Genomic DNA, 16,558 nt, shown 5'->3' on the forward strand with positions numbered 1-16,558 from the left:
CTGAACTTTCTTGGATATTGCTTATGCCTATCAAGGCACATAACAGAGAAATCAGAAGAGCTACGAAGAGGGTTGAAAGCCACAAAATCAGGAGGCTTTTAGCTAGTATAAATAAAGGTCAAACATAGTATACTAGATTTAAAGGAAACCTGCAGTGATTAGTTATACTTCCTTTGATTAGTTATAGTTCCCTTGATAGTTAATAAAACATTATTATTTAGTGAATATGTTTAATGGATTTTTCAGAACAGTTTTTAGAAATACCTGTCACTATCCCATTAGGCTGATAGCTAAGAATGACCTCTCAGATGGATTTTTTTTTTTTAAATTATGCTTCTCAGCAGTAGCTTCACTCTGAAGAAGCCTGGAATAGTATGCATGGCTTTCTTCTCTTCACATACCAGAGCTATTATTTTCTAAAAGTCATTTGACCTGAAGAAGAGCTCTGGGTGGCTCAAAAGCTTGTCTCTCTCACCAGAAGAAGTTGGTCCAATAAAAGATATTACCTCTCTCATCTGAACCATTGTCATTTATGGTGAAAGGCACATCATTCATGTAAAGCCTAAACAAATAGGATTTACAAAGGATTTGCACAAGCGACCTACAAAGATTTGGTGGGGCCCAGTGGTCTCACCCATGCCCTTCCTTCATCTCACTAGGAACCATCTCCCACATGCTCTGTGGAGACAGCCACTGTGGCACACCGCTCCATTGCATTCAAAGGACTGTGGAACCCTTTTATGGCTTCTTTGTAGTCTGTCATCCTGCATCATAGTTATGCCAAAGCAGTATCACTGTGCCTTGGATTGTGCACTCTTGTGAAGGCTACTAGGCTTTCCTTCTGTATGAGTAAATAGGTGAAGACATTTTCAGGTCCTGGTTTTCAGAATGGTTGAGCACCAACAACTGCAGTTGAAGTCAATGGGAGTTGCAGTTTTTCAAGTACATCAGAAAATCTGGCCCCCACTGACTGTCTCACACAGTGAAGGTTTATCATGCTCACTATCTATAATACTTCTTTGAGGCCACAAAACAAGTCAGTAGCTTGAGTTCTAAAATATGTTAAAATTAAAAATATATATAAGACTTTTTGAACACATTGTTGTGAGCTCACAATTCTGACTAGTGTGTGCTAGATTATTATACTAATAATTATACCATAATTTCAGATAGATGTCCTTTGCTCAGTTACATTAGTATCTGATATAAATATTACATATAATCAGTGAATAAGCGGCACATAATGAGAACTGTGGTCATGGTTTATTCAAATAAATATTTTAAGTAAAAATATACTGAAAAATTGCCAGCACTTACTTAAATGTTTATAGTAAAATAAAGTTTAAAGCTGGTAATATTTCCATTAAATCACAAGACTTGCACTTAGTACAGAGAGGTGTTTTTGCTGCTTTCTGTTTTACAGTGAAATATCTGAAAATACCTGATAGGATTATTTATAATTTTAACATATGTATTGAATATTATGCAATATGTTGACAAAGATAAGCTGTTTTACTATGTTTTTGTAGCAATAAAAGAGAAGTAATTATGCTGATAGCATTAATGTAAAATATGTTGCAAGTATAATTTAATAGGCTCCTGTTATACTAAAAACACTTGTAGTAACACTGATGCAGGAGATATTTTATACAGTAAGAGAGCCTGCTAGAGGTAAACACTATAATTTTAATTGGTTATTAACTGGATGAAAGAAATACCAATAATTAAAACATACCTTTCTTGACTAAAATGTGCCAACTAAGAACACTATGGTATCCAATAAAAAGTCACATCCTCTTTCAGCTGTCTCAGAGATTTTACAAAACACCAAAGAGAGCTTCTTCCACTGCTGGAGGATTTAATGGAGTTCAAGCCTTGTGCATTGAACTTATAGTCAGGAAAAAAAATCAATTTGTTGTTCAGTCTGCTGTGGCTTCTAGCAAAATTTAACTATGACCAAAATTAACCTGATGCAATGAAACAATCATTCCCAATAGCCAGAAATGCAAAACTCTAGGAGTCTAGGCTCCTTCCCTCTTCCTCCCCCAGCCCCATATATATATATATATATATTGGTAATTCAGCAGGACAATCTCAGTCCTCGAGAGAAAAAAAAATAAACTATTTCTTTTATATTTTTTTTAAATCATATTGCATTTATACTGCATGTGTTGACCCTTTGTCTCCAACAAATTATTTCCAGTTTAAATGATCCAACATTGCTAATTTAAAACAACTATATATTTTACTCATAGAGAGGCAAATACTGAGGGGTCTGGATACAGACAAATTCAAATTCATTAGACCTGGTGGGAGTTTGTCCAAGTAAGGACTGCTGGACAACCAAGTATTTGAATGCCCAGGCTATGGAAAGACTAACAGGAGGGGCTTATCAGTGGGGAAGAGTATTTTACCAAGTTCCCCTTTTGGAGTTTTCCTCCAGTCTCTCCCATCAGAGGGGTAGGGTTTGACCTTGGGAAGAAGCAGTGGGTCCAAGTTTCATCTGTGAGTCTCGGCAGATCCCTTGGAGGCCATCAGGTTGGCGCAACATAAAAAATGTAGGCAGAGACAGAAGGCACAGGATCACTGGTGCAGAAGCTCTGTGCCACCACATCCCTGGGAAACCTGCTGGTTTTCTTGGCAGTGCAGCTCCATTAGTTCTGGGGACAGTGGTGGCTGATCTTCCCACACAGAAGACTTGCATGCAGCATGGATTTCCACGTGTACAAATATAAGGAAATGATCAGTCTCTGAGTAAGGTGCTCAGGGCCTGGCCTATAGGCTTTTAACACCTTTGTTCAAAATTCTGTCATTTTAATAACCAAATTTAAAGATTATCTTTAATCTCAGAGGAGTAAGAAAGAGCAATATTATTGTTATATATAGTGCCAGACACCAAAGTTGATTATTTTTTAGGAAACTTGCTTGTTTTCACGTGTTGGAAATTCTGATGGATCTCTGTGGCTACACAGGCATAACCGTGGCATGGAAAGGGTCTGACTGGTTCTCTTAACTAAGGGCTATCTGTGATTCAATTTAAAAAAAAACAACACACATTCTAGAAAATTAAGTTGTCATTCAATTGCAGATGTTTCATTCCTTATAACTGGTGAGCAATATCATCTTTCAGGTTTTATATATATGTATAAACATGATTTTTATAAGGCAATTCAGCCTTATTTACTTGGTGGAGTGGTAGTCTGGACCTAATGGTGTGAGTATTTACATTTATTTTCCCGGGGCCTTGTGACAGGATTGCCTCTGCAGCATCCCCTTGTGGCCCATAAGGGCACACAATACCCAATTGTTGGTCTACGTCACTGTCTCTGTGAGGTCTAAGGTAGTGCCCTCTGCCCAGGCAGATTTCAGTCCTACCCCTTTTAGAATGTTACTGTCCAAGTGAAATCAGTAAACAAACCAAAAGCCACAACTCAAAACAAGGTCATCTGCCATACCTTTGATGGGATCCTGCCTCAAAAGTCTGTGCTTCCACTGATCCCTTTGGGTCTGATCATCCCTACTTGACAGGGACTTATCTGTTCAGCAATCTAACTCAATCTCTGGGCTGCAACCAGGCTTCTCTCCCATCAAGAGAAGCAGAGCTCTGCTTTCTTTCCTGGTCAGCCCTGAGCTAGGCTGAGGCCTGGTCTAAACTACAGAGTTAAGTCAATGCAAGGTCGCTTATGTCAACCTAATTATGTCAGCATGTATGCTAGAATGCTGCTTCTGCCGAAGTAAGTCCCCTCCTGCACTGACATAACTACTCCACTTCCATGAGAGGTGTAGCACATATGCTGACATAGTTAGGGTGACACAGTGACTGTGTAGACACTGGGTTACTTACTTCACCTGTTGGCTGTTATCCCCGAGTGGAGCTGACAGCTGGAGCCCCCCCCCCCCCACTGGCTGACAACCTAAGCTGTCAGCTGGGCGCAGGCTCACAGCTGGGCTCCGCCCCAGTGCTGATAGCCCAGAGATGCTGGGCTTCCACTGTCAGTGTCCCACAATGCTCCACTTCAACTGGTGGAAGGACTCCTGGTGAGGATGTGCACCACTGACAGAAGGAGCAGGTGTGGCCACAAACCACCACTTTAATTACTGTGGTGGCTCTATGTCGACTTACCGTAAGTGGACTTAATTTTATAATGTAGGCAAGCCCTCAGTCTCGTCCTTTTAACTCCCCTCTCCATGCCTGACATATGCTACAGGTGTAGGGGGACAGGGCCAACTGAGACCACAGGCTCTCCTTAACCATCTCATGGCCAATGTGGGGTCTCTCTGCCCCATCACAGAACAGTTCATCAAAACACATTTACTTGGGCATATCTCTCTTTGGATTTATTCATTCCCTGATATTCATCACTGTATAAATATAAAGCTATGGCCATTAAAGCACTAAATTTAGGCTGAATTTCAATCTGTTCACATATATAGGTGGCAAACACTCAGCTTGACTGTACAAAAGCTAAATGTGCAAATACTAAGTTCTGTATAACTTAAACAATGCAGCATCAGTCAGAACGCTACAATCACCTTCTCAACCGCCTTAAAAAACCAAGATAACAAACCAACACCCTCCTCCTCTGCCCCCTCCCACAGTGTGTTACCTTATCTTTTCCAGCTCTGTTCTTCTCATCCTTTCACCTTACGCTCCTTCTTTCCCCCCTCCTTTCTTGTCAGTGTACTATTTACCTCTTTAGAAGCAAATTGGTCTTTTTACTGTCTCTATTTATTTCCCTTTGCCTCTCTGGCCAGGTCAGTATTTTTATTTTTAAACGTTCAAGTCATTATCATTCCACCTTGGTCTTCAGGTGCAGCAACAATGAAACTCATGCAACCAAGAGTTGGATTTGGTCTGTAAAAAGGATAGAGGAGAAAAGAGCTCCCCTTTCCTCAATCCTGCAGCTTACCCCCATGTTAACACCATATACCTGGAGTTCCAATGTACTAAACATCACATATTTAAATACATTGTTCAACTGTAAAAGTTATATATAAATTACATAAACACAATAAGGCTGGGTCACTCCAGTACATTAGGAGCAACTACCTTTCTTCAGGACCATCTATATCTATACACAGGCCCTCCAGCTCCATAACTGCTCACATGGGAAAGCCTTATTGTTTTTTGTTTGTTTGTTTGTTTGTTTGTTTAAGAATCCTCAGTTTCATCCTCAGTTTGCCCCACACCAGCTTGCCTCCTGCTATAGAGAAGTCCTGACAATCAGGTAAACCCTTTTTGTCTTAGCCCTGGTCTACACACAGCCCCGGGGTCGAACTAGGGTACGCGAATTCAGCTACGTGAATAACGTAGCTGAATTCGAACTACCCTAGTTCGAATGACTTACCCGTCCAGACACCGCGGAAGCGAACTCCGCGGCTCCAAGGTCGACTCCGCCAACTCCTCCTGCCGCGGTGGAGTACCGGAGTCCGACCGCGGCGCTTCCGGAGTTCGAACTATCGTGTCTAGATCAGACGGGATAGTTCGAAGTCCGAGAAGTCGAACTCGCCGCGTCGACCCGCGCGGTAAGTATAAACGTACCCTTAGTGAAGATCATAAATCCTCATGAGATATGCTAAAAAAACTGAGGTATCAAGAGGCAAAACAACTTATGCAAGGTCACAAAGAGTCTGTAGCAGAACTGGGAATAGAACCCAAATCACCTCATTCCCAGTCTAGTGCCTTAAGCACAAGATTATATTGCCACTCTGCAGAGGCTGGTAGACAGGGAGAGCTGGCAGCTGCTGGAGCAGAGAGTGAATCCTCTGTGTAGGCAGTCCGCCTTCAAGTTAACAAAGAAAGACTACTTTTTAACAAATACTTCTCTCATAAGAGCCTCACGAGGACAGAAGGATTTCAGAGCCCAACATCTCATGAGTAAATCACAACGTCGCTGGCAGAGTTAGAACTGTTGGGGCATACCTAGCCTTTAAACTGAGGCCATTACAATGTCATGAAGGGGTACGTGTGTGAGAGTCTCGCTGAAATATTGTTTTCAAAGCACTTAAATATGTTAGGCCAATTAGACTCAACTCTATTTCCATTTCCAATTCTAATTCTATTTCCAACTCTATTTTGGAAAAGATGGTATCTTCGGGCTCTTGCCTTCAGAAACATTCATATTTAGCAGATTAATGCAAAAATGTAGTAGGAAAAAAATCTTTTTTTTCCCTTAAAATCCATGGAACAGGAAAAAATAAATTTTGTCAGTTTTGTGTACAATGCTTTTTCCTGCAGCTGGCCAGGTCAGAACAGTGCCCCAATGTGGTGTATCGCTAAGCAAGCCCGGAAACATGTAACTGGACTATTAGAACAATATAGTTGAGACCTGTAATATGGTATCTAGCAATACAGTTCTACTTTGTTTTAGGCCCATCAGTTCATTGTAAAATCACAGAATAAATTTCTGATACAAATGGTGTCATGAACGGGGTAAGTAAGCTTCCTGTGCTGAAACCCATGAACAACTAATCAATAGCCTGTCATTCTGGCACAGAGTATCAATCAATCGGTCATGTCCGATTTCATAGTTAAATGAAACCTTGTCCCAATGTAATCAGTCATTCCTACAAGCACCAGAAAGTCCCTGTGACACTTTTCTGGGTTAACCAAGACATGCAGGGTGAGCTGCTACTCCCTGCTTATAATGTGAAGGAGTCTCGTCTGTGCCCACCAAGGGAAATTCTCTCAAAGCTACCAGCTGCAGGCAACACAAACACTGTCTCCATTCCAGGCTTGCACAAACCCTGCTCTTTTCCTAGGCACAGTAGCAATTTACATACCCCACATGGTTACACTCATGTGCCCTGTCCCTTACATTGCAGACACCTGCAATGTACACCAATCCACTCCACCATGGAAGCAGTGAACCTAACTTTACCAGCTTCACCTTAGTTCAACACTCTCTCCTTAGGACAAGACACTTAGACATGTCTGTAGTAAAACCAAATTTAAATGTATTTAATAATGCTGGAGTTAAAGATTCAAATAGATGCAAGTAAAAGGATTTGGCAATATAAGATTACAGGTAAAAGAAAAAATCTAGAACCTATACTTACTAACATATTACTTCCCTGTCTAATAAAGTATTTCTCACCCAATGGTCAGTCCATACAGCACTTGTCCAGTCCAGAAAGCTGAAATCCACTTTTCATGACACTCATGCTGGCAGAGTATCTTGTCTGTAATGGATACAATTTTGTGTCCTTTTTCATTCTCTTATACAGTGCCAGACTTTTCTCTCTCTTTATAATCAGAGCATTTAATTAACTTCAGCTCAATCCTTATGGCCCCACATTCAGTCTTTTTTATGCAGGGGAGGAGGGGGAGAGGGAAGCTGGGTTCTTTTATCTTTGTCAAAGCTCAAGCTTGCATCTGCTGTGAACTGTACACACAGGCCTGGGCAGGGTCAACAGATGTTAACTGTTCTCATTGTTGAGTCAGCCCCACCCCAATGTGATTATAGTTCAAGGTAAACATATTGTTCTGTTAGGGCTCTATAGTACAAACTGATCACCAAGCTAAAATCCACTGCAGCTTTGTTCTATACAGCACCATTCATACAAACGGTATGTCAAATGCTTATGGAGATAACCAATAAAAGATAGTTGACAAGATGTGATGTAATTAGAACAGCAAGACATTCTTAAATTGGTAATTAAGTTTTAATTGTAAGCTCTTTGGGATACTGTTATGTACTATGTTTGTAAAGTGCCTAGCACAAAGGGGCCCTCACCTATTTGACCTGCGGATGCTACTGTTATATAAACATTAAATAATAATGCCACTAATTAGGAAAAGTAAGTTGAGAGGTGCAGTCAAGGGTGAAGGGAGATTTTAGGATAGAATGGGCCCTAGTAGAATTTAGGGCAGTCAATTAATTGCAGCTGATGCATGCAATTAATGCAGAACAAATTAACTAGATTTAAAAAAGTCACAATCAGTTTTAATTGCACTGTTAATAACAGAATACGAATGTACATTTATTATAAATACTTTGGATGTTTCTCTACATTTTCAATATATTGATTTCAATTACAACACACAATATAAAGTTTACAATGTAACCTGTTTTTATTTTTGATTACAAATATTTGCACTATAAAAAAGAAAAACAAATGTATTTTTCAATCCACCTCATACAAGTCCACGCAGTCCTACTTCTTGTTCAGCCAATCCCTAAGACAAACAAGTTTGTTTACATTTACAGGAGATAATGCTGCCAGCTTCTTTTTTATAATGTCACCTGAAAGTGAGAACAGGGGTTCGCATGGCACTGTTGTAGCTGGCATTGCAAGTTATTACTTGCTAGATACGCTAAACATTCATATGCCCCTTCATGCTTCAATTTGTAGGCTCTAAAGCTTTACAATGTTTTGTTTTTGACTGCAGTTATGTAAAAAAAATTCTACATTTTTAAGTTGCACTTGCACGATACTGTATGAGATTAATTGAAAAATACTAGTTTTTTTATTTTTTAGTGTAAATATTTGTAATCAAAATAATATAAAGTGAGCACTGCATACTTTGTATTTTGTATTGTAGTTGAAACTGATATATCTGAAAATGTCAAAAAATCCAGAATATTTATAATAAATGTAACTTGGCATTCCGTTATTGTTTAACAATGCATTTAAAACTACATTTGATCACAACTTTTTTTTTAATCTGATGGTTTAATTGAGATTTTTTTGTAATCATCTACCAGCCCTACTAGCATACAATTTAATAGGAAACAGTTTCTGTTTGTGGGGTTTCTCCTGAATTCTTCAGTAAAGAGTGCTTGGTTTAACTATTTACAATTACTATAGTTCATATTCTGTAGCAAGTTTGCCCCCTCCCCAACACACCTGGCCTGAAGAAACAGTGCCAAACAACAGCTAGTCTCAACAGGGTGAGGTGACTCATTTCAGTAGCACAAATCTCGTAACTGAAGGATTCCAGAAGGAGAAGCTGGTCAGAGTGTACTTCACACTGGAGTGTCAAACTATCCCCGTCTTTTATGGACAAAAGCTTTCCCTCCACCCCAGCATAACGGCCCATTGTAGACTCTTCAAAACACTAGAAAAATAACTTCCCCTCATGTGCTATCCACTTAGGAACAAATAATGGAAGTGTAATGTAGAACCAGTATGGCGATGTCCAGGTCCAAACAGGCTGACCATGAAGGATGTCATGGGGATGCTAACTAGACTTGCCTGAGCAAGAAGTGGTTTTACCATGTAACCCTCACTGAGTAAGAAATAAATTTTGTTCACCACAAAGGCAAAGGCTCATTCTTTCCAAACATGAAGAGTAAGCACTTGGAGCCATGTTATGTCTCAATGGGAAACAGCAGTTGATAGAAACATAGTCAAAACATATGCAGGAAAAAGAGTCTGGACTTATGGCAAAATTGCTATCAGCCCTCACACAGATGACCAACATCTAACAAATGGTCTACACAATTCTCTGTTAAACTATTTGAATTTTATTCAGGTGAGGGGCACAGAGCACCCCTTTTGGGATGCATCCAAGATGCATTTATCTCATTTTTTTTAACCTTCTTTCTGCCACATGTTCAGTTGTTGAAGCTATAAGTGATGGGAAAAGGAAATCTGCAGCTTCATGATGCATCAACCGGTATCTAATTTTAAACTCTAGTGACCTAGAGATGAAAAACTATGTATTCACTTTGCAACACCTTAACCAGTTTTTACCTTTTTGATATAAAAGCTTATCAGACTGTATCAGATACAATTTAACATTAAAAACTATAAACCACATTGTCCTCATGGAAAAATACTTCTAAAACCAAGAGCTTTTAATTCTTAATCATCAATAGTATGTGCTTTAGAGACAATATTGATTTTTATTTTCTACTGTATTTTGTCTGACCTACAAATAACAAATGATGGCATAATGCACAAATAACCCCAGAGGATGCATGAGTTTTCTTATGGCTGGGCACATTCCTGTCACTTTCTTTGTTGTTCTGGTAAATTTGTAATTAACGTTAAAAAGTATAACTATTGATATGTATGTATATGCATAGAGAGCAAGTATTTATAAAACTAGAGGTACCACATTCCTCCCCTCCCCCACAATTGTTTTTAGATCAGTTCACAAAGCCTGAAGTAACTGCTGATTGGTAGCGAACATTTCTGTGTTTCTGCTTACATAAGCACTGTTTGCAAAAATTGGGTTTGTCCTTCAGATCATCCAAAAGGTCTATAATTCTTCCACAAATCAGAGTTGTTTACTAGTTAGCACAGATCTGGCTACTCTTCATATCTCCTCTTTCTGTGAAAAAGAGCCACAATAAAGAAAGCAGGAAGCCCTTGTATACTTTGTACTCATTAAATGCATAAATACAGAATAGACAGTGTGCAAGTTATTTAGAAATTTGCTCCAGTAAGTGGACAAAGTCAAGCCACCAAAATGTAAAAGAGTCACATCTTTACCAATAGAAAATAATTAAAGCATGGAGGTCTCAGCATCATATGCGTAAGTCACTATTCTTAAACAAGGAGAAAGTGGCAAATGAAATAGTATCAATTGGTGTCGGGGAGGAATAGGTGGGCTCCACAATCTACAATGAATTTTTTCCCTCCAGGAGAAAGAAGGAAGACAACAAGTTGGGGGCACTTTCAGAGTGGCTGTTGTAGAGGTAGGTAGCTGGGAACCCGGACAATCAGTCTACATCAGCTGCAGCTGTGTTAACTATACTCATCCTCAATAGTTTAGGGAAATTCTCTAATATTTGAAGAGAGAAATTCAGAGCAAAGGGAAATCCTAAATCAGATGAGTCCAGATTAAGATCAAAATCAAGTTACAATGAAAACCATTATCTGTTTAAGCATGTCTTAATTGATAATGGCAGAAGCACAAAACTGCTTTTCCTCAGACAGATGTAGCGTCATGGTTTTGCAAGACTGCATGGAATGCATTGTGTAGTCCACTTTTTGCCCAATCATTGTTCTAGACTCCAGAATTCCATTAAAAGTGTATGTAACCCTCAGTTTGTAAAAATAACTTTGAAATATGAATCAAATGTAATCTGAAGTGTTGTTTTCCTTATTCTACAAACAAACCAATAGCTCTGACAAGTGTCCCCTTTATCTCACTAGGATATCAAGTCTGGATCATAATGGCAATTAAGATGTCAACAACTCTTTCAGTGCTGATAACTTTAGCAGAAACATCTAGAGAATGTTCCTGTTCCACAACCACAAACTAGCTTTCATGCCTCCTCAGATGTGTAAACCAAGCTGCCAAAACATCCAACTACCGGTACTAGCAATGTGCTGCATTATCAATATATAACTGCGCAGCACACTGAAGACTGCACAACCTAAAATAAAGTTTAATATAAAGATGATGACAACCAGTACAGCAGCATCTTCATGTTCATATTTTTTTGGCACATAAAACCTGCAATACTGGAACAGACCAGTGGTCCATCAAGTTTTGTACCCTGTCTCTAACAGTGGTAACTTCTGAGTACTTCAGAAGAAGATGCAAGAAACCCTGAAGAAGGCAGTTTTGAAAAACTTGCCCACAATAGTATAAGTCGTCATTCCTGTCAAATCTCTTTTTTTAAAATGAATGGAGCTGCCACTGAATTTCCAGTCTGTTGAAGCAGAATGTCACAAAATCCAGAGACATTGCAGCAGACTGGACTTACAGTCTGTGTCCAAGTACCTGAGGCTTTGACTATACATGACAAAGATCAAGAATCATCACACTTGCTACTCAACTGTAAAAAAACTGACACCATAATTTTTTTCTCTAAAAGAATTCTTTATTGTGCTGATCAACATTTTTCTTCTGGTTTTGAGGTTAGAAAGCTGGTATTGGAAGAAGTAATTTACTGAATCATGTCACAAAAGCTCAAAACAAAAGCTGCATTAATTATTCCAAAGCAACCAGGAACCCTTGATGTTTATTTAATTTAACAGTATAAAAAGCAATAGAAAATAGAAAAGGTTACATATAATTTTGAAAAGGTCATATTTTAATAACTATATTTCATTTCTGAGATAGGATAACCATAAAAATGATGGCATAATGCTTTAAAAATTAAAGTCTGTACATAACCATTATTTAAAAAAGCAACATTTATGGAGTCCCTTTGTAGTTATAAAACTGTAATTTTTCTTTTTTTAAGTTGTTTTCCTGATGATTTAAGTGTTTCTTTTTTGGGTGGTGCAGTTTAGTTTGCTGGTGAAAGAAAGATATTGAAAAATACAGCAAACACCAGAAAGACTAAATAAGCAACAATGGAGATCCAAAATCTTGGATCTTTTATAAAGTTCTTATCAAAGCAGCTGAAAATGACATAACCTATTGACATCCCAGCTAGGCCACCAGCAATGTGAGCCACAAAGGACACCTTAAGAGAAAAAGAAGTAAACTGTTAAGTTACATTTCAAGACTGAGGAATACCAGCACTTCTATAACATTATTCATCCAAGGATTTGAAAGCACTTATAAATATTACTTTAGCTTTAACACATGCCTATGAGATAGGTAAAGGATACTTAGGGATCATTAGTATTTAAATGTAGCTACTCTGATGGAAGGCAGTAGCTGTTTAATAGTGTACAGCTACATATCAAATTAAAACTGCAGGTATGAATCTAGGGAGGTAGAATTAAATTATTCAGAACTGGGAATTTGGCTAGAATTTGGATATAATTTATGAAGACAGTCATGACATCTTTGATCACAGTTTTATGCCTCATCCAAAATATGCATGTCCCTAATGCCATGCTGGGACATTCCTTCAGAACTGACTCTAAGGGAACATGGTTCCCTACTGATTCGCTAAAAGTCAGTGTGCACAGTATATAGAAATTCCTTGGAGGTTTCCAGTTTAGAGTGTGACCAAGCCCAACCCTGCTTAACTTGAGATATGAAAAGTCACAGTATAAGGTGGCATGGCTGCAGGTGATATACAAAAATACTCAGGATGAGCAGGAAAGTTATAGATGTAAAGCACTGAGTTACCACAGTGATGAGTGCAGTATGAAAACCTAGATGAAAGAAAGAAGAAAATTAGATATATTAGATAGAACTGAGGTAAGAATGCATCATGAAATACACACACACACACACACACTTGCATCATCAGGATGGCCACAAACGATCAGCTATGCCATGTTTACTTCCTTGTTATGAGAGTAACTGATTATTAAAGAGAGGTCCAGGAATAGTGTGTTAATCTGTGCTTCCGCTGCTGTTTGTGCAGCCAGGTACTGGGTCACAGTAGAACAAGGCTGATTACTTCTCAGAAAGAGAGGAAATTTTGAATATTATAATAGAAGAGATTTCTAACCAGATAATAAGATGCCATAGTCCAAAATACAGATTTAGTTTGACAATATACCTGTAGCACTGCCCAACTACTACAAATGGAGTTTTAAACTTAGTAGGTAAATTTAATACTTAAGGAAATAAGGGATTAATGTAGCTGGCAAGAGAGACTTCGGAGCAAGCAGATGTCATGTTAGCTTCAAGTGTGTATGGAATACATATATGTTGTCACTCAATGTTGACGCCAACAAGCCAGCTATCCAGTCCCAGGTGTCTAGCAGAGTTTGCTAATCACAAATTGTGAGTTACGTTTATAATGTAAATAACATTGTCTATAACTGAAATGCAGCTATTTGAATCAGAAATAACTGACTTAATGTAGTCCATGCTGTCATTTCATTGTCAAATTATCAGTGACTCTTGAGACAAAGATATTCATGTATAGCACTGTCAGTTAATAGTTTAAATTGAGCTACATAATGGGGGCAAATATAACATGTCCCTGCCCCAAATAATTTAAGGGCAAGGCTGAGAACAACAAATATCTTGTGTCATAATCAGGATTTCAGTGTAAGTCTGTAGGGGTGAAAGTACATTAGTCCATTCTGTCCCAGTGAAGTTCTTGAACAATAAGAAGTCTACATCTGAACAGGGTTCACTGACAATGTCCCTCAGACCTCTTTCATTTGGCCTTATTTTCCCTTTTCATATTACCCCTGGGGGCATCTAATCCATCACCTCTATGCTGATGTCTTTCACATCTACCTCCCCATCTCCACTCAGTCACACCATCTCCAGCTGTGTCTCCAATATTTCCTTTTGGATATATTGCAATCAGCTTGAACTCAACATGAAGAAAACTGAACGTAGTCTTCTTTCTATCACTGTGGGCAATACCACCATCCTCCCTGTCCTCAAAGAATTAATCTCAGTGTGTTTTTGAACTCCTCTGTTCTCTTCTCTGCAACATGGATTCTGTCAATAAATCCTACCAATTTTGTCTCTTCAACATCTTCAGAATCCACCTGTTCCTCTATTCCCACACTCCAAACCCTTGACCATGTCAGTCAAGTCTCACTTCACCTGTGGCAGCCTTTCTGACCTCATCTCTCACACCCCTCAATTGTTCCAAAGTATTCTGTAAAAATCACCACTGCTCCTACCACATCTGTCCCTTCTTTAAGTCCCTTAGTGGTTTTCTCACCTTCCACATTAAATTCAAACTCCTTGTCTGTTTTTCGGGCTTCTGCCTTCTGGGCTCCCTCCTTGCTCCTGGCTACCTCTCTTCTATTCTTCTCCATGCCTGTGCTCAAGATGCATGCCTAGGCATGTCCTAATTTCCTTCCTGCTTTATACCAGGAGCCCCTATGTTAACAGAACAGTATTCCTGACCTGGTTTACCACTCCTTCAACCTCTCTTCCACCACACCTCTTCCTCCCCACACCATTCTTCATAAAAAATTATTTATGGGGACTTTGCTATTTATTACAATTTAAATAGTTCAAGGGCAGTGCCCTTGTCTGCCATTTGTTCTGAAAGATGAGTGTGCTGTCCATGCTCAAATACATAGTAATTCTTAAACACAACTATACTTCTCTTAGTATGCCCATTGTGATTAAGCAATAGACAGCAAGGGATAAAAGTCTTGCTTTACTTACTCTGAGTTTAACATAGATCCGCAGTTATCTTAATCAGTAGTAAGTTACCTGCAAGAATTACTACACAAGTACATTGACAGTATAGTGGAGAAATCTATATGCCATGCTTTATTCCATAAAGATAGTATTTTATTAAATATGTAGCCAGTTTCATGGCTGGATACAGCTTCTACAAGGAAAGAAGCCTTTAAAATATACCAAAAATCTTGGTCTCAGACAGAGGTAACAGCTTATTACAATGTAATTACAATCACATAAAACATCGCTGTGGTGTTGTCCGTGAACACCGCTACGCATTGGCCTCGCAGACGGGTGTGGAAGGCGTGGCACGCCAGGTGAATTGCCCGCAGCTCCCTGACGTTGATGTGGAGGGAGAGCTCCTGGGGCGACCAGAGGCCCTGGGTGTGTAGGTCGCCCAGGTGTGCCCCCCATCCCAACGCTGAGGCATCTGTCGTCAGAGTCACGGACGGACGAGGAGGGCGGAACGGGACTCCTGCACATACGACCTCTGGGTTCAGCCACCAACCGAGCGAAGCGAGGGTAGGCTTCGTGACCGTGACTACTCTGTCCATCGAGTCGCGGTGTGGGCGGTACACTGACGCCAGCCATGATTGAAATGGGCGAAGGTGCAGCCTCGCATAGGCGGTGACGAACGTGCACGACGCCATGTGGCCCAGGAGGCGTAGGCAGGACCGAACCGTCGTAGTGGGAAAAGCGTGCAGGTCTCGGATGATGGAGACCATCGTCTGGTGCCGGGCGCGAGGGAGACAGGCCCTGGCCACCGTGGAGTCGAGGACCGCTCCAATAAACTCCACCCTCTGAGATGGAGTCAGTGAGGACTTCTCCACATTGACGAGAAGGCCCAGTGCCCGAAATAGGGAGAGTATCTCGGCAACTTGGTCTGTTACCAATTGGCGGGATGGCCCGCGAACCAGCCAGTCGTCGAGATAAGGGTAGACGTGAACTCGACGACGGCGGAGGTCTGCAGCAATCACTGCCATGCATTTGGTGAAGACCCTCGGAGCGGTGGATAGGCCGAAGGGTAGCACCGCAAACTGGTAGTGCGCACCGTTGACCACAAAACGCAGGTAGCGTCGATGGGGAGGGTAAATAGCAATATGGAAGTATGCGTCCTTCATGTCGAGGACGGCAAACCAGTCTCCCGGATCCAGGGAGGGAATGATGGTCCCCAAGGTCACCATGCGAAATTTGAGCTTGATCATGTATTTGTTGAGCTCCCGGAGGTCCAGTATGGGTCTGAGGCCTCCTTTCGCCTTGGGGATGAGAAAATAACGGGAATAGAATCTCCTGCCCCGCCTGTCTTGCGGCACCTCCTCTATGGCACCCAACCTCAACAGAGTCTCGACCTCTTGCAAGAGGTATTGCTTGTGAGAGGGGTCCCTGAAGAGGGACGGGGAAGGTGCGTGGGAAGGAGGGGGCGAAATAAACTGAAGGTGGTAACCATACTGGATAGTACGGAGTACCCAGCTGTCCGACGTGATTTGGGACCACGCCGGGAGGAAGTGGGAAAGGCGGTTGCAAAATAAAGGGGTTGGATCCTGGGAATAGACTGATGAGCCATCCTCGGGCGTCCCATCAAAA

At 40.4% G+C, this 16,558-nt stretch overlaps 1 protein-coding gene across 2 annotated transcripts in view; it reads right to left on the bottom strand.

Annotated features, from left to right (window-relative positions):
- LOC123355544 (rhomboid-related protein 2-like) overlaps window positions 1–16,558 on the bottom strand; it is a 45,053-nt gene that overhangs the window by 3,361 nt on the left and 25,134 nt on the right. Inside the window, exon 7 of one of the 2 annotated variants that reach the window (XM_044998141.1) lies at window positions 12,020–12,374. The exons of the other annotated variant lie outside the window; for it this stretch is intronic. Within the exon in view, the coding sequence (XP_044854076.1) occupies window positions 12,195–12,374 (180 nt within the window). The 3' untranslated portion in view covers window positions 12,020–12,194. Of the gene's footprint in view, window positions 1–12,019; window positions 12,375–16,558 lie in introns of those variants that run through there. 2 annotated transcript variants of the gene reach the window in all.

This window comes from Mauremys mutica, chromosome 23 (genome assembly GCF_020497125.1).
Source record: "Mauremys mutica isolate MM-2020 ecotype Southern chromosome 23, ASM2049712v1, whole genome shotgun sequence".
In the NCBI taxonomy this organism is placed as follows: Eukaryota; Metazoa; Chordata; order Testudines; family Geoemydidae; genus Mauremys; species Mauremys mutica.